Source organism: Coenobita brevimanus, chromosome 26 (genome assembly GCF_032717465.1).
Source record: "Coenobita brevimanus isolate Jiangsu-jjx chromosome 26, ASM3271746v2, whole genome shotgun sequence".
NCBI classification, from domain to species: domain Eukaryota; kingdom Metazoa; phylum Arthropoda; class Malacostraca; order Decapoda; family Coenobitidae; genus Coenobita; species Coenobita brevimanus.
Window position 1 is genome coordinate 44,109,194 of NC_136979.1, and position 26,440 is coordinate 44,135,633.

The following is a 26,440-nucleotide window of genomic DNA, read 5'->3' on the forward strand; positions in this document are numbered from 1 at the left end:
TTTGTACATTGTTCTTTGTTTATTATTGTACCTTTGTTTGAATAAATATCATTATTCTTTATAATGGAGGAGTATTAATGTCCATGTGAGTGTGAATATAATAGGTAATCATAAGTCTAACCCTCTAAAGTGGAGATCGTCTGTCCACCAAACTCCATTTTTCCCATATGGCCTGTGATTCCATTTATGCGTTTTCCATTCATGTGTGCTTGTTTGTCCACCAAATTGTCGCATAAATGGGGGCCCTACTGTACCACCTGACTTATTACCATTTCACTCCCCAGAGGTGACCATACCAGTGCAACTCTGAACCTAACAGTGGTGCCGCCTCGGACTGAGTGTGTTGTGTTCAGCATTGACGGCTCTTTTACTGCTTCAGTATCTGTAACTGGCCGGGATCCAAAGGTCCGAGCCGGTGCTGTCGATGTTGTTAGGTATGAGATGGTTTTTGTTCTTATTTTGCATTCTCATAATAACTTTGTATAAACTTGTAGTGATGTTTTGTAGATCGGTTATATATATATTAGACTTGTGGACGAGCGGTTGTTATACATGAGTAGTTTGTAAGTAGATAATCTTCGTTCCCATTTGTCGTGCAATGACAGGAGAGGTAAAAAATTGTATGGGACTATTTTTATTTGTCTTGGAAATATTAACAAAGTCTCTCACACACGAGTGCAATATAAGTAGAGACCCGCGAGCTACCTTCCTGTCTCTCTCTCTCTCTCTCTCTCTCTTCCATGTTGCTAAACCCTTCTCCCTACTGCCTTCCGGTTCTATGGCCTCTCTCCTTCTGAGCTCTGCTTCCTAAATTCTGGTGTAGCAGGGGTCGTGTCACGTGTGTTACACTGTGGTTGGAAAGTTCTAGAAACCTGTGTGTGAGTATGTGTGTGTATGGTCATGAGGCGCTGTCGTGTGCCTATAAAGCATTCCTTGAGTTAAGAGTGTGTAAGCATGTTTAGCATTGCTCGATTCTTGCAGACACAATACCTTCTCATCATCTGACTTCCTGCTTCTATCTGTCTCTATCTATCTATTTATCTGTTATGATTTGTAATTATAATATGGAGTCCTAACAGCATAAGCATTGCCAGGAATGATTTTCTGAATTGCTTTGGCCACAAACACCCCAAAATTGCCAATGCTCACCTGATAACTCAGTTGAAGTCAGTCACCTGTTCGTGATGCACACCATCACACACTTTCTAAAATCCCTTGCATGATACTTATTAGTGAACAGTACATGAGATGGTGTGTGGGGTGAAGAGAAGATGAAAGGGGGTGCAGGGAACAACATGGTGGAATGAAGCGGTGAGGGAGGCTGTGGCACAAAAGAGAAAAGCATTTGGTGAGTGGATGAGAAACGGGCGTGGATTAAGTTGAGAGACGGAAGAGAGAGTTATATGTAGAGAGGCAGAGAGAGGTGAAAAGATTAGTGAGAGAGAGTAAGAAGAGAGTGGATGAGGAATTTGGAAGGAATTTGAGTGTAAAGTGGAGGGAATGTAAGAAAATTTTCTGGAAAGAGGTAACAAGAGTTTTAGACAGGGTGCCAAAGAAGTTAGTTGGGGAGTGAAAGATAAAAATGGTAGATTGCTAGAGGAGAAGGGAGAAAAAGTGAGCAGATGGGGAGAACGCTTTAAGGAATTGTTGAAAATAGAGAATTAAAATAATGCGAGCAGAAGTGGCTGGGAATGGCTGGGTGGAAGAGGGATGTGAGAAGAGAGGAAGAAATCAGTAGGATGGAAGCTGTGGAAGCAATAAAGAAAGTGAAAATGGGGAATGCCCCAGGAATTGATGGAGTGTGTGGTGAAATGCTGAAGCATGGGGGAGAGATAGTAGTAGAATGGATGTGAAAGATGTGTCGTTTGGCCTGGGAGGAGGGTTGAGTCCCGGAGGATTGGAAGTCAAGTATAATTATTCCCCTGTACAAATGAAAAGGGGAAAAAGAAGTGTGTGGTAATCACAGGGGCATTTGTCTTCTTAGTGCAATAGGAAAAGTGTATGGTAGGATACTTATTGACAGAGTTAGGGAAGTAACAGAGGAATTAGTTGGAGAAGAAGAGGGAGGTTTTAGGAAGGGAAGAGGTTGTGTAGATTAGATATTCATTCTTAGATCTTTAGTGGAAAAGTTTCTAGAGAAGGGAAAGAAGTTGTATGCAGCCTTCATGGATTTAGAGAAAGCATATGACAGGGTGGATAGACAAAGATTGCGGAAACTATGAAGAATATATGGAGTAGATGGGAAGTTGTTGAAATACTGTGAAGAGTATGTATGAGAGTGCTAAGGCTGCAGTGCATGTGGATAGTGAACTGAGTGAATTTTTCTCTTTGAAGGTTGGGTTGAAACAGGGATGTGTTATGTCTCCATGGTTGTTCAATCTGTACATGGATGGGGTTATAAATGAGATACAAGGTAGGGCAATGGATGTCGGAATGGCCTTAGTGAGAGAGGGCAGTGTTTGGAAACTCCTTGTACTGTTGTTTGCAGATGATACTGTGTTGTTAAGTGAAGAGGAAGCTGCAAGGCTTGGTGGATGAGTTTGGAAATGTGTAAGAAACGGAATCTAAAGGTGAATGTAGGGAAGAGTAAAGTTATGGTCTTTGAGAGGGGTGAAGTCAGTGAAGGGACAGTGAGGTTGGATGAGGAGGAAATGGAAAATGTAAGTACTTTGAAGTACTTGAGTAGTGTGATGAGTAAGGATGGAAGTTTAGAGGGTGAAGTGCTTGAACAGGTACAACAAGGAAGAAAGGTTGCTGGTTCCTTGAAAGCAATGATAAGAAACAGGAAAGTGAACATGGAAGTGGAAAAGTTACTACATGACAGTATTGTAATACCAACTCTAACATATGGAAGTGAAGCTTGGACGTTGTTGGAGGGACACAAGTCAAGAGTGAGGGCAGTGGAAATGAGTTATTCGAGAGGAGCCTGTGGAGTCACATGGAGAGACAGACTGACATATGAGGATGTAAAGGAGCATTGTGGTGTGGATGTCGATGTGATAGGAAGCATTAGGAGAAACACACAGAGATGGTTTGTTCGTGTGGAGAGGATGGAGAGTGAGAGACTGATGAGGAGAGTGTATGTGAGTGAGGTGGAGGGGGGGAGAGGGAGGGGGAGGCCAAGGATAAGATGGAGGGATGGAGTGGAGAGATATATGAGAGAGGGGGTGTGTGAGTTGGGAGGAGGGCAATGAAATGTTGGGGGACAGGGTGACGTGGAGGCAATTTGTTTGTGGCCACCTCATATGGGATTAAGGCATCTGGCAATTGATAGATAGAGATAGTACATAAATTCTGCAATAATGTAATCATTAGTTATATTACCAGTTTTCTAGTCATGATTTACAGAGAAAATATTGTGGAACAGTTACTAAAATACTTAAAACGTCAAGTAGTAAGATAGCATTCATCACATAATATTTCAAGTCTCGTTGCATGTTTATTTTGAAATGCCTATCATGTAGTTTTCAAACAGATTAATGCTGCATGTGGCAGGTGCAGAAGTGAATGTCCCTAATGTTGTTTATGAAAAAAGTATGATTTTCAAAACCACAAACATGGGAAGACGAAACCGCCTGCCAAAATCATGGGTGCCAAATAAGCCTAACTTGTGGTGCATGAGGTTGGTGCAGACGATCTTCAATTGATCTGCACTAACATTTTTCGTTGAAATGGCCTTATATTACTTTTGTATATAGATATATGAATATACATTTTTCACATATTGAAACAGTAAGGAAATAGTATAAGTCAGGGTGATTAATGGTGTTTGAGCTAAGAAAAATATTTGTCCCAGATATGAGATGGTATGCTAATGTTTCCATAGCATCCACAATAACTGTCATGGGAGGAGCACATCATTGCATACAGTCTTCACCTGAGGTCTACCAACATCTTGCAGTCAAATTATGTTAGTTTCACATATGCTGTAAATATATGGATATGAATGTTTCATTTCATCCAAATAATGGAAGGATGAAAACTGATGGACTGAGCTAAGAACAAAGTTGGTCCCGGAAATGAAATAGTATTTAAACATACTTTGGTGCTTTCCTTTTACTTATCACAATGGGGCATCTTCTTCTCATTGCAGTGAGTAAATTTGTTAATAATAGTTTACTTGTGCGTACAATGATACTTGAAGCACATAAAAGAAAGTAGTTGACCAACTTTTAATGTGTTTGATTAAGTTATCAGGTGAGAATTGGCAATTTTTGTGAGTTTATGGTCAGGGTAATTAGCCTCGATGCATGGACAGATGGACAGACAAATGTAGAAGCTGAGGAGCATTTTGGTGTTAATGTGGATGTTCTGGAGAATGTTACCAGAAGTACCCTGAGATAGTTTAGCCATGTGGAGAGAATAGAGAATGAAGGATTGACTTGTGAGTGTGGTGGAAGAGGAGAGTAGGAGGGGAAGCATGTGGATGAGGTATAGACATGTACTGAAGAGGTGAATGAAGGTACTGTGAATGGAAGGGAGGGCAGCCTGAAGGCAGAGTACAGGATGACGTAGATGAAACTTGTTCCCGGCCAACCCTTCCAAGATTAAGACATCTAGGTATAGATAAGATGGATTGAGATGGCTAATTTCAACATCTGAGACATTGCCTTTTTCCCTGCCCATTGCCTTTACCCCACAGACACTGGCAGGAGCTGGGTTACCTGATAATCTATGTGACGGGTCGACCGGACATGCAGCAGCAGAAGGTGGTGTCATGGCTGGCCCAACACAACTTTCCACATGGCCTTGTATCATTTGCTGATGGACTATCCCGGGATCCTCTTGGGCACAAGGCCGACTACCTGCGAGGCCTCATACAGGTATAGTTATGTCTGTGTATGTTCACCTTATTTTTCTGGTATACAGTGCTCGTCAGAAGTATGGAGCGCCCTGCGTCCCTCCTGAGAAACAAACCTTTCAACATTGAAAAAACATATAAATAATGCATTTTATTTACCTTTAGTGCTTCGTAGGGTAGCCTTTACGTTTCTTCACGGACCTGAGACGTCTTGGAAGTGAAAGGGCGAGGCTCCTGAGGTGCTGGAGGGGTACTTTGTCCCAGGAGTCACGAATGGCGGCTTCCAACTTAGGCAGAGAGCTCAAGTCTTTCCCTTGGAGACTCTTCTTTACGAGGTAACAGAGGTTTTCAATCGGGTTGAGGTCTGGGCTATTTCCTGGCCAGTCTGTCATGAATGATACCTCGCAGTCACGAAGCCAATTGGTGACCGATTTGGCCTTGTGAGCAGGTGCACCGTCCTGCTGAAACACTCGTGCACCTGTTAGCTCGAAGGAGTCTGGTAAATGATCACACAGAAGCTCCAGGTAAACATCCTGATTCACTCTGAGGTTCTTGGGAAGTACAACAAGCTTCCCCAAACCCTTCCCTGAGAAACAACCCCATACCATGAGTGAATCAGGATGTTTAACTGTGCTTTCTACATACCGTGGGTCAAGTGGGTCACTACCTTTGCGTGCTCCTCTGTTACAGGTAACACTAAACGTTGCCTCATCAGACCACAACACTGACAACCATTGCTCCTCACCCCAGGTTAGATATTTATTAGCAAAGGCAAGCCTACGAATTCTCTGGCTCTTGGTGAGAAGAGGCTTTTTCACAGGCCTGTGACTTGTGTAACCAAGCTCATGCACCCTACGAGACACTCTCACTGACACCTCACCAAACACTTCCGGGTTCCTCTCCTTAATTTTCCTTGCACTCACACGAGGATTAAACTCCACTGCACGTTTTAAAACATTAACAGACCTTGGGGAAGTTTTCCTAGGCCTACCAGACCTCGGTTTCTTTGTGGGAACTTCACCACTGTTTTCCTCCCGAAACCGCGCACACCAACGACGCACTGTTGATCGTGCCACACCAACCAATTCACTAATTTCCTTTATCTGGTGGCCTGTCTCCTTTAGAGCAATGATCTGGGATATGATTTCACTCGATAGTTCACGGGTAGGTGCCATAACAAAGTTTTGAAGGCCAAAACACTGCGGGACACTCGGTAAAAAATGGCGCAATTTGACAGGGACACTCGGCGGAGTTCCTCTCTCTCAGGCAGCCTGTGGGCGACTGAGGCGGGAACCAACCAGCGCGTCGGAAGGCCTCAGGCTACCGTGACTTCATGCTCGGAGCTCAAACTTGTGGCTCAATTCTTACCCCCCAAAATGGGTGATTCTTTTTGGGCCATAAGTATTGCGCGCCTGGCAGACAACGCTGAATACTTCTGACGAGTACTGTATGTGTATATCTCATACTGGTAAGTTTTTGTACAATTTTCTCTCTCCACTTATTTTAAGTCAGGGATGCATTGCAGAATATCACAGCTATTTCCATGCTGTTGTACTGTAAATTGGAGGAACTGGTAGAGTAGTGGTGTTGGTAGCAGTGCAGTCTTAATAGCAAAGTACCATCATAATGAGTCCCCTAAAATGACTGACTTTATTAGTATAGTGTAATTGGTGTAATGTATTGGCATAATGTAAGGGGTGCAAATGATGAGGTGAAAGAGAGAGATTGTCCAGGTGCTTATGGGTGTGAAAGTGGATGTATGTGGATTAACTGAAACTAAATGGGGAGGTGAGAGTGTGAGAGAATGGGAGTATGGATGGGGTATATGTGCGAGAGTAGGTGAGAATGAGAGGGCAAAAGGAGTGTGTTTTGTGGTGAGTAACAGATGGAAGGAGAGTATAAGGAGTATGGATCAGTTGGCTTAAGGATTCCCCCCCCCCCTGACTCTGGGCATAGGTTTCACAGCCTGCTATCAAGGCCCAGCAGTCCTCCAACATACCATACACCTCTACATGTCACCACTTCAGCGCTAACACCCACCGTCCATATTGAATACATGCTAGGGCTGTCTCATACAGGACTGGTGTATTGGTATTAGCGGGGGTATTTTTACAACATTGTGTGGGTAAGATTGAAAGTTGGACTACAAAGGTGGGCGATTGTGTGCATGTATCCACCAACACAAGATCATTGTAGCAGAGTGAGTAATGAGTTCTGGACAAATGTGGAAGCATGCATGGAAAAGTCTGAAAGCAATGAGAGAGTGTTCTTGGTTGGAGACATGAATGGAAAAGTAGGGAATGTGAAGGTGGATGGAGTAGTTGGTGAGCGGGGTGTGCCTGCAGAGATGGATAAGAATGGCAGTGCTTTAGTGGACATTTGTGCCAGGAGGGGATTTGTGATAGCCAATACCCTCTTCAGGCACAAAATGATCCATAGGCATAGATGAGAAGGGTGGGTGGTGAACTGAATGAACGGAAGGCAATGATTATGTGTGTGTGGCTGAAAGGATGAGAAGGTGTGTAATGGATGCAAGAGTATATAGAGGTTGGGGGAGTGGACTTTCTGACCACCGCTTGGTGGTGGTCAGAATCAAAGTCCAAATGAAATGGAGAAATAGAAGAAGGGAAGGACAGGAAGTAATATACGCAAGGAGGGTGAAAGTGTTACAAGAGGATGGGAAAAAAGGCAGAATATAAGAGGGAAGTGGAGGAGTGATTGAGTAAATATGGATTGGAGCAGTTGGGGGGCATGGAAGGTGTGTGCAAGATATTCACAGAAAAAATCTGCACAGCATGTGAGGTGGTGTGTGGGGTGAAGAGAAGATGAAAGGGGGTGCAGGGAACAGCATGGTGGAATGAAGAGGTGAGAGAGGCTGTGGCACAAAAGAAGAAAGCATACTGTGAGTGGATGAGAAACAGGGGTGTGGAAGAAGTTGAGAGATGGAAGAGAGAGTTATATGTAGAGAGGAAGAGAGAGGTGAAAAGATTAGTAAGAGAGAGTGCATGAGAACTATAAAAGGAATTTGAGTGTAAAGTGGAGGGAATGTAAGAAAATGTTCTGGAAAGAGGTAACAAGAGTTAGACAGGGTGCCAGAGAAGTTAGTTGGGGAGTGAAAGATAAAAATGGTAGATTACAAGTGGAGAAGGAAGAAAAAGTGAGCAGGTGGAGAGAACAATTTAAGGAATTGTTGAACAAAGAGAATAAAAGTAATGCTAGTATAAGTGGCTGGGGAATGGCTGGGAGAAGGAGGAATGTGAGAAGAGAGGAAGAAATCAGTAGGATGGAAGCTGTGGAAGCAATGAAGAAAGTTAAAATGGGGAATGCCCCAGGAATTGATGGAGTGTGTGGTGAAATGCTGAAGCATGGGGGAGAGATAGTAGTAGAATAGATGTGGAAGATGTGCAGATTGGCCTGGGAGGAAGGTAGAGTCCTGGAGGATTGGAAGTCAGATAAAATTATTCCCCTGTACAAATGAAAAGGGGAAAAAGAAGTGTGTGGTAATCATAGGGGCATTTGTCCTCTTAGTGTAATAGGAAAATTATATGGTAGGATACTTATTGACTGAGTTAGGGAAATAACAGAGGAATTAGTTGGAGGAAAACAAGAATATTTTAGGAAGGGAAGAGGTTGTGTAGATCAGATATTCATTCTTAGATCTTTAGTGAAAAATTTTCTAGAGAAGGGAAGGAAGTTGTATGTGTTCTTCATGGATTTGGAGAAAGCATATGACAGGGTGGATTGACAAGGATTGTGGAAAGTATTAAGAATATATGGAGTAGATGGGAAGTTGTTGAAATCCGTGAAGAGTATGTATGATGGTGCTAAAACTGCAGTGCGTGTGGATAGTGAACTTACTGAATTTTTCTATATAAAGGTTGGATTGAAGCAAGGATGTGTCATGTCTCCATGGTTGTTCAATCTGTATATGGATGGGGCAGTGGATGTTGGAGCGGCCTTAGTGAGAGAGGGCAATACTGTATTCGGAAACTCCCTTTACTGTTGTTTGCAGATGATACTGTGTTGTTAAGTGAAGACGAAGGGGAGCTGCAAGGCCTGGTGGATGAGTTTGGGAGAGTGTGTAAGAATTGGAATCTAAAGGTGAATGTAGGGAAGAGTAAAGTTATAGTCTTCAGGAGAAGTGAAGTCATTGAATGTACATTGAGGTTGGATGAGGAGGAAATGAGTGCGTTTAAGTAATTGGGTATTGTGATGACTAAGGATGGAAGTTTAGAGGGTGAAGTGCTTGAAAGGGTACGACATAGAAGAAAGGTTGCTGGTTCCTTGAAAGCAGTGATAAGAAACAGGAAAGTGAGCATGAATGTGAAAAAGTTACTACATAACAGTGCATATTGTGATACCAACTCTAACATATGGAACTGAAGCTTGGACCTTGTTGGAGAGACAGAAGTCAAGAGTGAGGGCAGTGGAAATGAGATATTTGAGAGGAGCAGCAGGAGCATGTGGAGTCACATGGAGAGACAGACTGACAAATGAGAAGTGAAGGAGCACTGTGATGTGGATGTGGATGTGGTAGGAAGCATTAGGAGAAACACATTGAGGTGGTTTGGCCATGTGGAGAGGATGGAGAGTGAGAGACTGACGAAGAGAGTGTATGTCAGTGAGGTGGAGGAGGGGAGAGGGAGGGGGAGGCCAAGGATGAGATGGAGGGATGGAGTGGAGAGGTATATGAGAGAGCGGGGTGTGAGCTGGGAGCAGGGCAATGAAATGGCGGGGGACAGGATGACACAGAGGCGATTTGTTTGTGGCCACCCCTTACGGGATTAAGGGTTCTGGCAATAGATAGATAGATAGTATTGGTATAAGCTTATCTGGCTTTTGTCCACCTGTACACTTCATTATACATGTAAGATTACATGTTATCTATTATCTCAGGCTAGGAAAACCAATTCAGTCTCAGCTGTCATTGAAAGTGTGCACAGTAAACTGAGTAAAATGAAAGACACTTCACATTCAGTCTCACGTAATCTGAACCATCTTACTCTTCTGTCCTGTTTCCATTTTTCACTGAATAAATTCATTTTTACCTCTCCAGTCTTTCTGTTGCTACTCCATAATTCATTTTCACAAATTCAGTTTTTCTAATTAAAGTAACAGTTTATCATGAGTTCTGACTCTGTCGAGTTATTGCCCACTGAACCCTACTTCAGCCCATTCATCGGTGGGCAAAGATATCTGAATGATGATGATGATTTCAGGACCATGCCTTGTCCATAGTGGCAGCATATGGCAGTTCAAAGGATATCACAGTGTACGCCAGCATTGGACTCAAACCTGAGCAGATCTACATTGTTGGCAAAACCAGCAAAAAGCAACAAGCCAGTGCTCAGGTCAGTATCAGTGTCGCAGGTAAATCTGTAGTTCTTCTTTAACCCTGTGTATCTGGATGATGTCCTTTTTACTTCATTTTTACTGCTGTCAGATGGTTTTATTCAAATTAGGAGAATATGGAAGAGGTTTATGAAGGCTGTCTTCAACTCCACCAGTCTGAGAAATCTGTTCTGTTTATGCACTTGCAGACTGTCAGATAGGCCGGGTTGCCAGTTCAAATTAAATAATTCACTAGGCAGCGCATAGAGTCATCCCTAAAAATCTTTAGACTTACCATTAAATGTGGTTAACCAGAAATAGTGTATTACAGAATTAGTACTTAATTTTTAGGTATGATATATTTACCCCCCGCCATATAATTTTTTACCCCCAGAGGTAAATTTACCTGTGGTTGAGAATCACTGAGCTAAGGGAAGACCCCCCTCCCATGGCTGAAAGATATTAAATAAACAAAAGATAACTAAGGCTGTGTATGCTAGCATTTTAACATCATCCATGGCAGCTTCTACATCCTCCTTTGAGTAGGATAGCTTCTTGGACATACTTGCTGGCTTAGGCCTATCTTTAGGCCTAATATTTTTATCCCCTTCTCTCATTATGTTGACATAGGCCAAAACCTGTTGCACTTTACAATAAACTTGAAAGTATGGAAAATTATAACAGTCTAAACTAGTACTATAAAGATTGGTTGAAGTTTATGTTTTCTCCACATTGAACACACTTTGCAACTCCCAGTCAGTACTTGTGCACTCCTATTTGAACGCGAGTACAGATACTGACTTGTGCAGTGCGTTCGAAATGGAGCTGGTCGAGCCCAACTTAAAGTGAGTGTTGCTTAATATCGTTTCAGGGAAGAGGCACCCTAATACCCCACGCAGTTAGGGGGAGGCACAGATTGTCTTAGTATGTGGGGTTCATCCCTCTGGCTTAAAGTTGAAAAAGGTGTGTGCGTATTGGAAAAAAATAGTAGATCATTAGCCTATTTGCAAGCATATCACTCCCTCTTATATAACACATGTCTACTTCATTTTCTGCAGTTCCAGCTGAAGTTCCATTCTCATCCCATCACCCTGGAATAAAAAAAAACGAAAAAACTTGATGGAACACTCTCAAAAGTTAGTCTGACAAAAGTTGCCACTCTTACATTTTGGCTAAGGAGGTTACCGATTTTCGACATAATTTCAGTAAAAAAAAATGTGGTATACAGTAATTTCTACCAAAAATGAATTATTGATTGATTGTGTGAGCATAGCAGGATGATTGAAGTAATTTTTGAGGCCTAGTTCATTAGCCTAACTGCATGAGTTTTTCTTTCTTTTTTTTTCTAAAAAGCGTCCATGTTGGAGGAGGTGCATTCAGAGTGATGAGTTTACCCTATATGGAATGACTTAGATGAAGAGGTGGTGCAGGCAAAAAAACATGCGTTTAAAACTAGATAAATGTAGATATGGAGATAGGACAACACAAGCTAACCTGAGTTCCTGTATACTACTGATAGGTAAATACACACTCACAAAATAAGTGTATGAACTGTATACATTTCTCCCCACTCCAGGTACTGACTGATGGCTATGCAGCACATCTCTCCTCCCTGTCAGCATTGGGCAAGAGTCGGCCGGCACGTGGTGACCCCCAGATGGTGATTCCCCGTGGCTCATTTGGTCTGCCTGGCCAGAGCAATGCACTCAGAAGGAGACGGTAGGTGCTTGGGGTGTACAGTGAATGACCTGGATTTGGCTTGATAAGAGTCACCTATACTACACTCTCACACTGAGTTTTCTTGTAGCTTCCTTTTTTGTGGGTTATTTGTCAACTTTCAGTAAGTTTTTTCGGATATAGTAGGTAGTAATTGTTGGAACATTGAAGTCAGTTTGTTTTCACCTGACAGAACTGGATTACTGTCACAACTTGAACTCATAATATGATTACAGCGTATGAAATTCAATGAGGTTTAATTATAAGGTAGGAATTAGTAGTTGACAGATTTATATTGAGGAGGTTAGTTTGGTCAGTTAGTTGTTTTCATTGGGCAGCATCATAATGCTGAACATAGAGAATGAAAGTAATGCAAGTGTAAGTGGCCTGGGAATGGCAGGGAGAAGAAGGGAGGTGAGAAGAGATGAAGAAATCAGTAGGATGGAAGTAGTGAAAGTAATGAAGAAAGTCAAAATGGGGAAAGCACCAGGAATTGATGGTGTGTGGTGAAATGTTGAAGCATGGGTGAGAGATAGTAGTAGAATGGATATGGAAGATGTGTCAATTGGCCTGGGAGGAAGGTAGAGTCCTGGAGGATTGGAAGTCAGGTATAATAATTACCCTGTACAAAGGAAAAGGGTAAAAAGAAGTGTGTGGTAGTCATAGGGCCATTTGTCTTCATAGTGTAATAGGAAAAGTATGTGGTAGGATACTTATTGACAGAGTTAAGAAGTAACAGAGGAAATTGTTGGAAAAGAACCAGGAGGTTTTGGGAAGGGAAGAGGTTGTGTAGATCAGATATTCATTTTTAGGTTTTCAGTGGAAAAGTTTCTAGAGAAGGGAAGAAAGTTGCATGCAGCCTTCATGGATTTGGAGAAAGCACATGACAGGGTGGATAGACTAGGAATGTGGAAAGTATTAAGAATGTATGGAGTAAATGGGAAGTTTTTAAACGCCATGAAGAGTATGAATGATGGGCTAAGGCTACAGTGCATGTAGATAATGAAATGAGTGAATTTTTCTATATGAATGCTGTATGTGTCATATCCCCATGGTTGTTCAATCTGTATATGGATAGGGTTATAAAAGAGGTTAGGTGATGTATATATGTATGAATGTGCAGGGTAGGGCAGTGGATGTTGGATGACCCAAATGAGAGAGGGCAGTGTTTGGAAACTCCCTGTACTGTTGTTTGCAGCTGATACTGTATTGTTAAATGGAGATGAAGGGGAACTGCAAGGCTTGGTGAATGAGTTTGGGGGAGTGTGTAAGAAAAGGAATCTAAAGGTGAATATAGGGAAGAGGAAAGTTATGGTCTTTGAGAGAGATGAAGCCAGTGAATGTACATTTAGGCTGGATGAGGAAGAAATGGAAAATGTGAGTGCGTTTAAGTACTTGGGTAGTGTGATGAGTAAGGATGGAAGTTTAGAGGGTGAAGTACCTGAAAGGGTACAGCAGGGAAGAATGGTTGCTTGTTCTTTGAAAGCAGCAATAAGGAACAGGGAAGTGAGCATGGAAGTAAAAAAGTCACTGCATGACAGTATTATGATACCAACCCTGACATATGGAAGTGAAGCTTGGACCTTGTTGGACGGATACAAATGAAGAGTGAGAGCAGTGGAAATCAGGTATTTGAGAGGAGCATGTGGAGTTACGTGGAGAGAGACTGACAAAGAGGAAGTGAAAGAGCGTTGTGGTGTGGATGTGGATGTTATAGAAAGCAGTAGGAGAAATACATTGAGGTAGTTGGTCCATGTGGAGAGGATGGAGAGCTAGAGACTGATGAGGAGAGTGTATGCTAGTGAGGTGGAAGGGGGGAGAGTGAGGGGGAGGCCATGGATGAGGTGGAGGGATGGAGTGGAGAGGTATATGAGAGAGGGGGGTGTGAGCTGGGAGCAGGGCAGTGAAATGGCATTGGACAAGGTGACATGGAGGTGATTTGTCTGTGGCCACCCCGTATGGGATTGAGGCGTCTGGCAGTAGTTAGATAGATAGGTTACTTGTTATATCAACTGTCCAGTTTTACTACACTTGGCCATCATCTGAGCTGAAAAGGGCTAGAAATCTTTGTCAGGTTAAAGCAAACATACTATAGTTCCGACTGGATGAGGCTAATGCTATGCTTCTTTTATACTGATGTGGTGAGTTTGGTCGTATTTGCACTTGTAGGTACTGTACATTGACAGATTTATGTTGAGGAGGTTGGTTAGATCAGTTAGTTTTTTTTATTGGACAGTGTCATAACGTACTGTGACTAAGCCAACCTGAGGTATGAAGATAGCCAAGTAATTCCACCAGAATGGTACATTGGTGATTTGATAGGTGTGGTTTCAGTTTGTTATGGAGTGTATTGTTTTAGATAAGTTATTTATCACATTTATGATCGGTGAAGTCAGTCAAGTATCTATTATTGTTAAAATTAGCTTTGGCTGATTTCCTTCAGTTTACTGGGGTCACATGCAGATAAGTCTAGGGTAACAACAACAGCAGTGACCACTGAGTTTTGTTAATCACACAGAGTCAAGATAAAATGAGTGGATTATATCATGTTTACAGTGGTGAGCCATAATGGGGCTGCTTGGAGGCCACCAGGATGCTCTCCTGATCATTCCAGTTGATAACAGCTGTCTTGCTGGCTATGCTAGGTTGGCAGCGTAGAAACTTACTATCCAGCCACCATTTCCTCTAACCATCATTACCTGTTTCATATCAGTACTAAACAGATGTGTGGATTGTTATTTCCTTCTCCTCCTCTCTGTCTCCATCTTACTTCTATGTCTCCTGGGTTTTGCCCACTTTTCCTTTTGTGTGTGTGTGTGTGTATGTGTGTGTGTCTGTGTGTGTGTGTGTCTGTGTCTGTGTGTGTGTGTGTGTGTGTGTGTGTGTGTTTCTTTTTTTCATGACATCACACTGTCTCTCTGGTACTTTGATGTATATTTAGTTTTTAGTGCAGCTCCTTAACTGTGGTAAGGATATTGATGAATGGAGTATCTCTAAGTGCTTATGCTGTTTGTGGAACCACAACAACTTGTTGCATGTGTTGGGAATGGAACTGCGACATAGATGGCAACATGTTAGTCAGGATTGAGGGGACTGTCTATAGTTTACCTTCTAACCTCTGCATGTTGGCTCTGCTTTGAGTTTGGCAAACTATTTTATTTTATACCTACATGCAGTCCCAACAACAAGCTGGTCATCCATATAGTTGGTAGAATGGGGATGGGATAGGTTTTCTACAGTTTATGACAAGCCTCCATCTTGTATGTTTTTCCTCATCCTTAATTTGCTTTCTTCCTTCCAGATTAGATATTCAGAGCCATGACCTTGTTCCCTGTATCGGCCTTCCGGTACCTGTACACTATCGAAGGGATACCATATAATGAAACTTTTGTTTTACTTCCAAGTGAGCTTTATATTTTGGAATGATGTTCTGAGTTTGGAAATTGTCCTGTCCAATTTCCTTAGTGCTTCAACACAGAGTGTGTATATGGAGTGTTCCTTGAGTGAGAGTTTGCTTTCTTTTGTTACTAATACATTACTTCAGCCTATGGGCTCTTGTTTACATTAGCCGGGGACCACAACAACAGCTCTGCAGTAGTTGATATGCCAAGAAAGTGCTTATTGATCAAGGGTTTTCCATTGTTTCTTTATTGGGTTTTCTGAGTGTATTTTGTTTTGTATGCAGTACTCCCTCGGTTGTCCAACGTAATAGAGTCAAAGGTATGTCCAGATACAGATGAAATCCAGATATGGAGCAATATCCTTTACTGTACCTATACCCTACCTATACCCAACCTGTATGTTCAGTACCACTTCTAATTGTGGCAGTGTTCTCCAATCTTTCAGCTGTATTTAGACATCAAAACACACATGGGAATATCCAGTATAATGCTAGACACTGAGAAAACAATGCATAAACAACAAAAATCAACAAATACCCTACCTATATGCATAGTACCCTTCCTGATTGTGGCAGTATTCTTCGGTCTTTCAGCTGTGTAGACATCAGAACACGTGTGGGAGTATCTAGTATAATGCTAGACACTAAGAAAACAATGCATAAACAACAAAAATCCACAAATACTCAACCTATATATACAGAATCTCTCCTAATTGTGGCAGGCTTTTTTGGTCTTTCAGCTATGTAGACATCAAAACACACATGGGAATATCCAGTATAATGCAAGACAAAGAAAACAATGCATAAACAACAAAAATCCACACACAAAAATTAGTGACGATGACAGTTGCAAAAATATTTTTAGCCCTGTGGAGAACCATAAGTTTTTATAAGCTTCTGGAACACCAACAGACCCAAGAACCTAGCAATGGCTGCATTTGTGCTCACAAAGAAAAACATTTCCATGGCCAAATTTGCCCCCGGAAGTTGGTTATAGTGGTATAAATTGTATAGCATCATCTTCGCTGATGTTTATAATTTAAGATAAGCTAATAAAAACACACCAAACTGATGAGTAAAAGTACAGAAATGCAGTGAGAATAAACTTGTTGAAGAATAAAAATAGCTTCAAATAACCTCTTAACATCCTAACTCATAATTAACCCTCACCATGCAAGAGCTAAGCATATGTCTAGATGCAGAATTTCACTAGCTTTCTCATGGTGTTTTTGGAATTTTGATACGATCAATAGTACTCGATTAAATTGCCAAAAACTAAAAAAATTGCTAATGGCGATGCAGGGAGGTAAGTGGTGGGAGGCCAGGCAGGCAGCACGCTAAGCAGGGGTAGGGGAGGGCAGTGGGATGAGGAGGGAGACATGCCTGGCAGCACTGAGCATGGAGGGTGATGGAGGAGGGGCTGGGGGAGTAGGGAAAGCAAGGGGGGACTTTGACCATTCCGTAAGGAGGTGGATGGGCGTTTTTGCTTTCCTAGCGGGTTACAGTCTGTATTACTCGCTCACAGCCGGTAAGTTCCCAACGACCTGGGTGGCCGGGGGACTTTGACCGTTCCGTGAGGAGCAGGATGGCCATATTTGGTCAGCTTGTGGGTTAAGGTCTGTTATCCATGCTTGGCCAGAGGGGCCAGCTGGCCACGAAACTGATTTTTAAAATTTGTAGGTCGCCCAGCTGGTGGTGTCAGAAATTTTATGTTCGTATACAGACAAATAAATCCGGATATGGATATAATAGAGCCAAGGCCTAATGCTGGGATACGGAGCGTGTAAGATATGGAACGTCTGGATAATCGAGTGATTACTGTATTGTATTTCATGCTGTTGCTTGACTTACCACTGCCATATTTGCTGTGCCTCTGAGTTGGTCTTGTATATCTAGTTGTGTATGCAGGCTTGAATTTGGTCCCTCCCTCCTGACTTGCATTTGTGTGTATATTCTTACCTAATTGTATCTTTACAGCAATGAGTCAAGCTCATATTGTCCTGTGTATTAAACCATTTTTATCATACATATCCTTAAATTTATGAATAGTTTTGGGCCACACTATTTCATTCAGCAGCACATTCCACTGATGAATTGCCTTAATTGGGAAACTGAATTTCCTTACATTTTTATCACCTTTTCATTTTATGCAGTTTTTTGCAATGTTCTTTTGCCGATGCTTCTCCATGGGGTATATAGTCATGTTTATTTTCTCTTTTCCTGTGATGAATTTATATAGCATAATCATGTCTCCTCTTTTCCATCTTTCATTTAATGTTGGTAGGTACAGTTTTTCTAGTCTTTCTTCATAGTTTAGATCCCTTAAGCTTGGTACCCATGTTGTAGCAACCCAATGTACCTTTTAAATCATACCTATGTGTTTTTTGAAGTGTGGATTCCAGATTACTGATGCATTCTCTAGGGTTGGTCTGATAAATGATGTACTCATCTTTTGCAGGATGTCTTCATTTATATACATACGAAAGCTCTTCTCATATGAGCAAGCAGTGTATACATGTTTCCTACTTTCTCACTGATGTGGTCAGCCAAAGATAGAGTGTTATTCATTATCAATCCTAGGTCTATCTCCTTTTCTGATGTGTGTAGGATTGAACTTCCTAGTTTGTAATCCCAGTACAGTAATCCCTCCAATATCCAACGTAATAGAGCCATAGGCAGGTCTGGATAGTGTTCCTGTCCGGATATTGGGCCCCAGCTTATGGACTTGTACTTATGGACCCTAACTCAGAAAAACGCCTATACAACTCCCTCTGGACATGCATAGCACCTATTTAAGACCCAAATCACACCAATAAGGGACATAAAAGACTGAAATAAATGCAAAAGAAGCATAAAATGAGGTTTTTGAGGTACGTTCATACAATATTCAACATTCTGGGTACTTACAAGTCCCTGGCTCCTGGACTGGTACTTATGGACCCTAACCTAGCCTAACTCAGAAAAACACCTTCCTACTGCACATGCATAGTACCTAAGACACAGCATATTCACACCAATAAGGGACATAAAAGAGTGAAATGAGGTGTTTGAGGTAAGTATAGTATGGAAAATACAGTAGAGTACAGTATGAAACATTCTGCCTACTTACAGCAAGTCCATGGCCATCTCGATGAATAACCGCCTCCTCTCGGACTCTGACAGTAAGAAGGATTTCCTGAAGCACTTGCAGTACACTGTTCATGAAGTCTTGCACTGAACTTAGTCATTCGCACTCAGAAGTCCATTCTCTTCACAGTGCGCACTCTTGTCTAACTTATGCTCCATTGTAACTTAATAAGTGTTGCACTCTGCACTTTAACTTTCTCCACTCTTATAACCATTTTCAAAAGCAAAAACACACAAGTCTATTTACGTTAAATTTAGTTCAAAAATTGTCTTTTCACTCACAACTGTAAATCCTTAACACAATGCACTGTTTTTTTCACTGCACAACACGGTAAATTCCCATGTGGTCTAGTGGAGAAGTTCTTGGCGTGTATTCGCTGTCAGAGTCTGAGAGTAGGGGTGCGTCACTGGGTCGTGGTGATGGCGTACCCACTGCAGACAACTCTGAAGACAGACGCAAACTCACGTCGAGCGGTGACTCCACCGTGGCTGATGTGCTGGGCTGTGGCTCGGAGCATGAGGGCCTGTCTTGGGGAGGCAACGGAGTGGAGCCAGGGCTGGGCACAGTGGGGGTCACGGGCCTGAAAAAACTGTCAATCGTTGATTGACACAAGGAACGACGATTCTGACGATTGATGATGCGCTGCGTGAAAGCACACACTTCCTCCACAAGTCCCAAGGGACCCATCTCCATGTTGCAGTCCGGGTGTTCCAGGTAGTCGAGAACGAACTCTAGGTGTTCCTGGAGTGCGCTCAGCTTGGGGATGGCTGGAGTTGTGTCATGCTGAGAGGAGTCCGCATCATCGTCACCGTCCTCGTCGGAATCTTCAAGCTGGGTACTGACACTGCAACTGAAGATGCAATCTCGATATCAGACAAGGTCTGATACCCAGGATCGCCCTCGTCGTCATCCAACCACTCACGCACATTGTCCACATCAACATCGTCGCCATGCGTACGGAGACGTGCATGGAAATCATCCACGTCAAAACCTAGGAAATCGTACTCCACATCTGTTCTGAGAAGCAGACGAGACCAACCATTTTCTAGAGTCTTCACAGGGATTTCCTGCCATGCACTGGCCCAGTTGTAGATTGCAGACTTGATGTTGTAGCGGCGAAGGTTTTCCAAAGTCCGCTGGCCTCGTGTGTCCCGTCCCTCCCTGCGCTCATCCTCGTCCTCGAGAACAACCATCACCTCGTCCAGGAACTTCCTTCGGTACAGCCTCTTTGTTGCCACGATCACTCCTTGGTCCATTGGTTGGATGAGAGCAGTTGTATTAGGTGGCAGAAACATGCACCTAATGCGGCCAATCTCAGCCACCAAGTCCTTGTCGCATGGGTGGGCAGGTGTATTGTCGAGGAGGAGGAGGGCCTTTGCCTGGTCGTGTGGGATTCCCAGTGTCTCCGTGTGGTAATGTATGACCTCCTTGACGAAGTGACGGTGGAACCAGTCTTTGAAGATCTGGGCTGTAAATCATGCCTTCAAAGAATGGTACCAGACTACAGGAAGGACATCCATCACCCCACGAAGACACCGAGGCTGCTTTGCACAGCCAACATTAACGGGCTTAAGCCAGTGCATGCCGTTAGCATTGGCACAACACAAAGCAGATATCCATTCCTTGGAAAGCTTGCTGCCAGGTACTCGCTTCTCCGTCTCCTCGGCTAGAGTGTTCATTGGCAAAAAGCGATAGAATAAACCAGTTTCATCAGCGTTGTAGACTTGACCGAGAGTGAGGCCCTCCCTGTCGATCAAGCCCTTCACCTTGTGCCGAAACTCATCAACTCCATCCTCATTAGCGTCCAAAGCTTGGCCATGAGCTGTACGGTTGGTAAGGCCATGCCGTAACTTGAATGCGAAGAGCCAACCCTCGGATGCCTTGAAGTCTAGGGCGTCGTGAAGCCTGGCAAACTTCTCAGCAGCAGCCTTCAGCTCCGTACCACGTACCATCACACCAGCAGCACGTTGCTGTCGATACCAAATCATCGTGGAGCGGTCCACTTCAGCAAACTTGGGAGTAAACATCATGTTCCTCTCCACGTTGCATTTGCTTCTCAACGAGAAGTCAGCCGTGTACTGCATGAGTTTTTTCTCGGGATCTCTTAATATCAAACAAAGTAGATCGGGCCAGGTTGAACTTGTGGAGGATGCGGTAAGAAGACCACCCCGCATCTACTTTCTCCAATATCTCCCGTTTCTTCTCCAGAGTCAACACCACTCTCTTCCTCTTCTCAGGCGGCGGGGCCATCATCAAACACACGAAGGAGAGGCCCGAGAGCAGCAAGAGTGCCTGCAGCAGGTAAGGCACCACCACAAAAGCGAGCACGTGGGCAGCCAAGACGACAAGCGTGCTCTTGCAACGAGAAACAGGCGGAAAGTGGGGAGGATGCAGGGGCACTCTAGCGGACGTCGGAGGAATGATGCGCCACAACAAAGCTGTCTCGCACCCCACGCGCCATGTTCAAATTATGGGCAGGATTTTTTTTTTTTTTTTTTTTTTTTTTTTTTTTGGGGGGGGGAATATTGGATCCTGGGATGATTATGTCCAGTTAGTGGGGATGTTCGGATATTGGGCATTCGGATATTAGAAGGATTACTATATAAGAATTTATTCCATTTGGCTCCTCAAGTCTGACAAAAGCGAATCCCGGTATATCAAAGTTTTACTGTACATCTATTTTTTTCTCCATAGCAGTCCTCTGTTTCCATTCCCAAAAGTTAAGCCACAGTATATTCATTATTTTATTATTATTTTTTTTTTAGTCAATGCGTGTTAGAGTCATCACACCTCCCCTGAACTTTCCCTCTCTACCCTTCCTCCACATGCTATAGTTGTTCCAGCCAAATAATTTTGTATCAATATCCTGGGGCAATTTGGCTTCCACCAAGCAAATAATTTCAGTTTTTTTTCATTTATAAAGTCTACAATTTCCCCATTCTCAGATGATAATCCATCTGCATTACTGTACGTGATCTTTAGATTTCCTGCCCCAGTTTAATCTTCACTCATTCTTCTCTTCTTCATATTCACAACCATCCCCCTTGTTTCCTTCACTTCTAGTCCCTCACATACCACTTCTTTATTTTCATATCCAGCACTCTTGAAAAAAAATTCCTAGGTTCTTCCTCTATTATCCTGCAGGACTCCACATGTTACTTCCCTCCACCTTAACTTCCTGTTCTTTATTACTGTCCTTATCTGTTGGTCTGTCATGACATCTCTCATCCACTTGAAGATGTTCCCCTTCAGTCCTCTTATGTGCTCCAATTTCCACATTAGTCACAGATGGGACACCCTGTCAAAGGCTTTCACCAGATCTAAATACACACAGTCCACCCAACTCGCTCTCTCCTGCAGCATGTCAATCACCCTTGAGAAGAAGCCCAACAAATTAGAGACATATGACCTCCCATTTCTGAATCCTAACTGACTTACTGCCAGAATGTCCATCTCCTCCTGATAATGTATCCATCTGTGTTTCAGGATTCACTCACACAATTTTGCTGCCATGCTAGTCAGAGACACTGGTCTATAATGCTGAGGTTCTTCCTTACTCCCTCCTTTGTAAATTGGTACCACATTAGCCCTCTTCCTTTCCCGAGGCACTTTCCCTTTTTCCAGAGTACACACAATTAAATGGTGAATCTTATCTGCCATTTGTTCTCTGCGTTTCTGTAGTATCCATTTAGAGATTCTGTCAGGCCCTGGGGCCTTCCATACATCCTGAGGTTCCAGTAATTTATACACTTCCTGCACTTCCACATTTTTATGTTTAAACACTACAAATTTTAGTCACACTATCCCCCTCCACAAAATCACTTTCTTTAGTAAAAACTGATTGTGTGTGTTTGAGGTAGATGATGATAACAAAAAATTGCCATACATACATACTGTAGTATAGTAAAAATGCATAAAGAGCCTGTAAAATTCAGATTCATAATTTCCTCCAGAGTATGTGCTACAAAATCACTGGCTAAAAAACTATCACACATTTATAAATTGATTTACAAGCAACATAAAAAATGTTGTTATAAACTAAATTTATATACAGGAATCAACCGTATATGGATATGTGATAACTCAGATGTGTGCAGAAAGGATATTGATTCCATCATTCACAAAAGAAAAGCAAGAAACATAGCAACATAGGATTTTTCAGTGTTATACACGAAGGTCGATCACAAGGATATAAAAAAGAAGTTGGAATAGTGCAAGTTACTTTTAAAGGACTGAATAAGAATTTGGTTGCAGTGGGTGAACACGAAGGATACTGGGTAAATACAGTAAAAGAGATGGCAAAAACTTGATGTTCTCAGAGGGTCAGATAATAGATATGACAAATTAACTGGTAGAAAACTGCCTTTTTTCTTGTGGAAATATTGTTTTCAAGCAGTGCATAGCAATACCCATGGGAACAGACCCAGCCCCATTCATGGCAAATCTATACTTATATAGTTATGAACTGAAGTGGATGGAACGAATGTCAAAAGTTCAGTATTCACTGACGAAGAAATTTAACAGAAGTAGATGATTCATTGACAATCTAATATCCTTAACCTCTACGCCCTGGTTGACGTGTATAGCCATCACAATTTTGGGCACAAAGCAACACCGGTTGATGTGTATAGCTGCAAGCGGCTTCCTGCCACCCTTTGAACTTAACATATCCTTACTCATCGTCAGGACCACCTGGAGATGTGGGGGTACTTTCACATTAAAGAGGAAGAGTTAGTAAGTCTCATGTATCATTAATTTTTCTCTAGCTGTTATAGTTTGGCAGATATTAGGGTTTGAAGTAAGGGTATTTTTTCCAGAATCACGGAAATCCCCCGTAGGGAGGAGTGTGCGACATCAGAAAACCCCCAGCATGTAGAGGTTAAACAGTGATGGAGAAATGAATGAAAGGGTAAAAGAAATATATCCAGAAGCACTAGTATTAAAGAAAGAGAACACAGACAACTGCCAAGCAAGCATTTTGGAAATTAATATCAAAGTAGAAAACAAAGTTATATCACCAAAACTCCACGATAAAAAAGATTAATATAATTTTGACATTGTATTATACCCATATTTATCAGCAGACATACCTAGAGTTCCACCATACTGTGTATACTTGTCTCACTTATTACAGGTCGTAAAGACAAGTACAGATTTGGAAAACTTTATTACAAGAATCCAGCAGATAACAGGAGAATTCCTCAGTCAAGGAGTTTTCAAAACAGAATTACATAAGACATTAAAGAAAATGTATCATCATTGCTATAACTCCTTCAGACACCTGAAAGGAGAAATACACAGTCTTACAAGAGAAATATTTGATAATGCTACAGATACAACAGTTTCCCAGGGCCGTCGAAGGGCAGAGATTGCTCATGGGATCCCCCCTGGCAGTGAAGTAGATTAAGACCAACTACAACAAAAACTAATTATACCTACCAATTTGGACACAACTGGATGCTACTTAACCGACTATAACAACAACAAACTATTTCTCTCAATTACAACAACCAGTTACACCTACCAATTCAGACTCAACTGGGTGTGACTTAATTGACTATGACAACAACAAACTATTCCTACCAAATTGAACTCCACTGGAAATGGCATATTTGTCCTATCTTTTCATGTGTGTGTGTGTGTGTGTGTGTGTGTGTGTGTGTGTATTTACCTATTTACCTATTTGTAGTATACAGGAATTGAGCAATGCTCGTGTTGTCCTGTCTCCATATCCACATTTATCAAGTCTACCTTTACACACATGAATGTTTTTCTCATGCACCACCTCTTTGTCTGAGTCGTTCTAAATATTTAAGAATATACCTAATTGTGATATACACGGAATGTACTATGCTCGTGGGTTTCCGTCGCTGTTTCTCAATAAGTCGAATTTAACTTTAAACTCGTTTAAGTTTTTAGACTGGACGATCTCTTTGTCCAGGCTATTCCATAAGTCTATACTTCTGTAAGGAAAGCTATATTTCTTGATATCCTTCAAGCAGCTTGACTTTTTCAATTTCATTCCATGTCCTCTTGTTGCTCTCTTATCCCATACAAACAGTTCTTCTTTGTCAATTTTATCTACTCCCACCATGGTCCTGAACACCGCAATCATGTCTCCCCTCTTTCTCCTTTCCTCTAACGAAGGCAAATCCAGTTTTTCCAGCCTCTCTCTGTATGACAGGTCTGTCAGACTGGGGACCATCTTGGTTGCTGTTCTTTGTGTTCTCTCAATCTTGTTTATAGCTTTCTTTTTGTGTGGGGACCACACTACCGCTGCATATTCTAACCTGGGGCGGATCATGGCCACTATCAATTTTTTCATCATTTCCTCATCCATATAATGAAATGCTACTCTTATGTTAGTCAGGAGCTTATAAGTCTCTCCAACTATCTTGTTAATGTGCTTTTCTGGTGACAAACTATCTTGGACCAGCACTCCCAAATCTTTCTCTTCTCTCCTTTTTGTGATTAATTCATTACCCAAAAAATAATTCAGTGATGGTCTCCTGGTACTTTTACCCATTTCCAATATTTTACATTTCTTTACATTAAATTTCATTTCCCACGTCCGGCTCCAATTATGTATCCTATCCAAATCCTCCTGCAGTATTTTACAATCCTCCTCAACCTCTATCTTCCTCAAGATCTTTACATCATCAACAAACAGACTCGCATAACTGTTCACTCCATCTACCATATCATTTACGTAAATCAGGAACATTACTGGCGCCAACACTGAGCCTTGAGGGACTCCACTTGTTACTTCCCTCCATCCAGACATCTTTTCCTTTATTACTGTCCTCATTTGTCTGTCTCTCAAAAAGTCTCTCATCCATTCCAGAAGTTTCCCCTTTAGTCCTCCTATATATTCTAGTTTCCACATTAGTCTCTTATGAGGTACCTTGTCAAAGGCCTTCTCTAAGTCTAAGTACACACAATCCACCCAACCATCTCTCTCCTGTACCACATCAATCGCTCTTGAGTAAAAGCTCAACAAGTTTGAAACACATGACCTTCCACTTCTGAATCCAAACTGACATTCAGCCAAAATATTCATCTCTTCCAGATATTTTATCCATCTGTCTTTCAGGATTCTCTCACACAATTTTGCGACCATGCTGGTTAGAGACACTGGTCTATAATTCAGGGGTTCTTCCCTGTTTCCTCCCTTGTAAATTGGTACCACATTTGCCCTCCTCCATTCTTTTGGCACTTTCCCCTCTTCCAGTGAGCATACAATTAAGCTGTGAATTTTATCCGCCAGTTGTTCTCTGCATTCCTTCAGTACCCAATTAGAAATTCCATCAGGTCCTGGGGCTTTCCTTACATCTTGAGTTTCCAGTAATTTATACACTTCCTGCACCTCCACTTTTATATCTTTCATCACCGGAACATTTCTAATCACTCCCTCCCCTTCCACAAGCTCCTTTTCTTTAGTGAAAACTGACTGGAAACGTTTGTTCATTATTTCTGCTTGCATTGCCGCATCCTTAAAGACCTCTCCATCTACTTTCAGCTTGGTGATTCCTTCCTTTTGTTTCAGTTTGCCATTAACAAATCTATAAAACAGTTTGGGTTCATCCTTGCATTTGTCAATTATACCTTTTTCAAAATTCCTTTCTTCTTCCCTACGTATTCTTGTGTATTCGTTTCTTGTTCTTTTATATTCTTCCTTTGTTCTGTTGTTACCTCTCTTTCTCCAATTGTTCCACGCCTTATCTCTCTTTTTTTTGGCTATCATACACCTTCTGTTAAACCACTCCTTTTTCCTGTTTTCTTTCCCTCTTACTCTTGGTACAAATTTTTCCACTCCCAAATTATAGAGGTCTAGAAAGATATCCCACTTCCTCTGTATCTCTCTTGTTTCTCTGAATTTTCTCCAATCCGCATTTTCAAAAAAGTTTCTCAATCCTGTAAAATTTGCTTTGCCAAAGTTGTATCTTCCCTGTCTATGAAGCTCGTCTCTTGGCTCAACGTTTCCTATTAACATCTGGAACTCAATGACCACGTGATCACTTTTTCCCAAAGGACAGAGATATTCCAATGATTCTATTACATCGGG

At 42.1% G+C, this 26,440-nt stretch overlaps 1 protein-coding gene across 1 annotated transcript in view; it reads left to right on the forward strand.

Moving 5' to 3' along the window:
* Positions 1–26,440, forward strand: part of rdgB (retinal degeneration B) — a 303,195-nt gene that overhangs the window by 236,863 nt on the left and 39,892 nt on the right. Inside the window, exons 22-25 of the mRNA XM_080267995.1 lie at positions 285–434; positions 4,643–4,823; positions 10,021–10,152; positions 11,709–11,851. Coding sequence (XP_080124121.1) covers positions 285–434; positions 4,643–4,823; positions 10,021–10,152; positions 11,709–11,851 — 606 coding nt within the window. The remainder of the gene's footprint in view (positions 1–284; positions 435–4,642; positions 4,824–10,020; positions 10,153–11,708; positions 11,852–26,440) is intronic.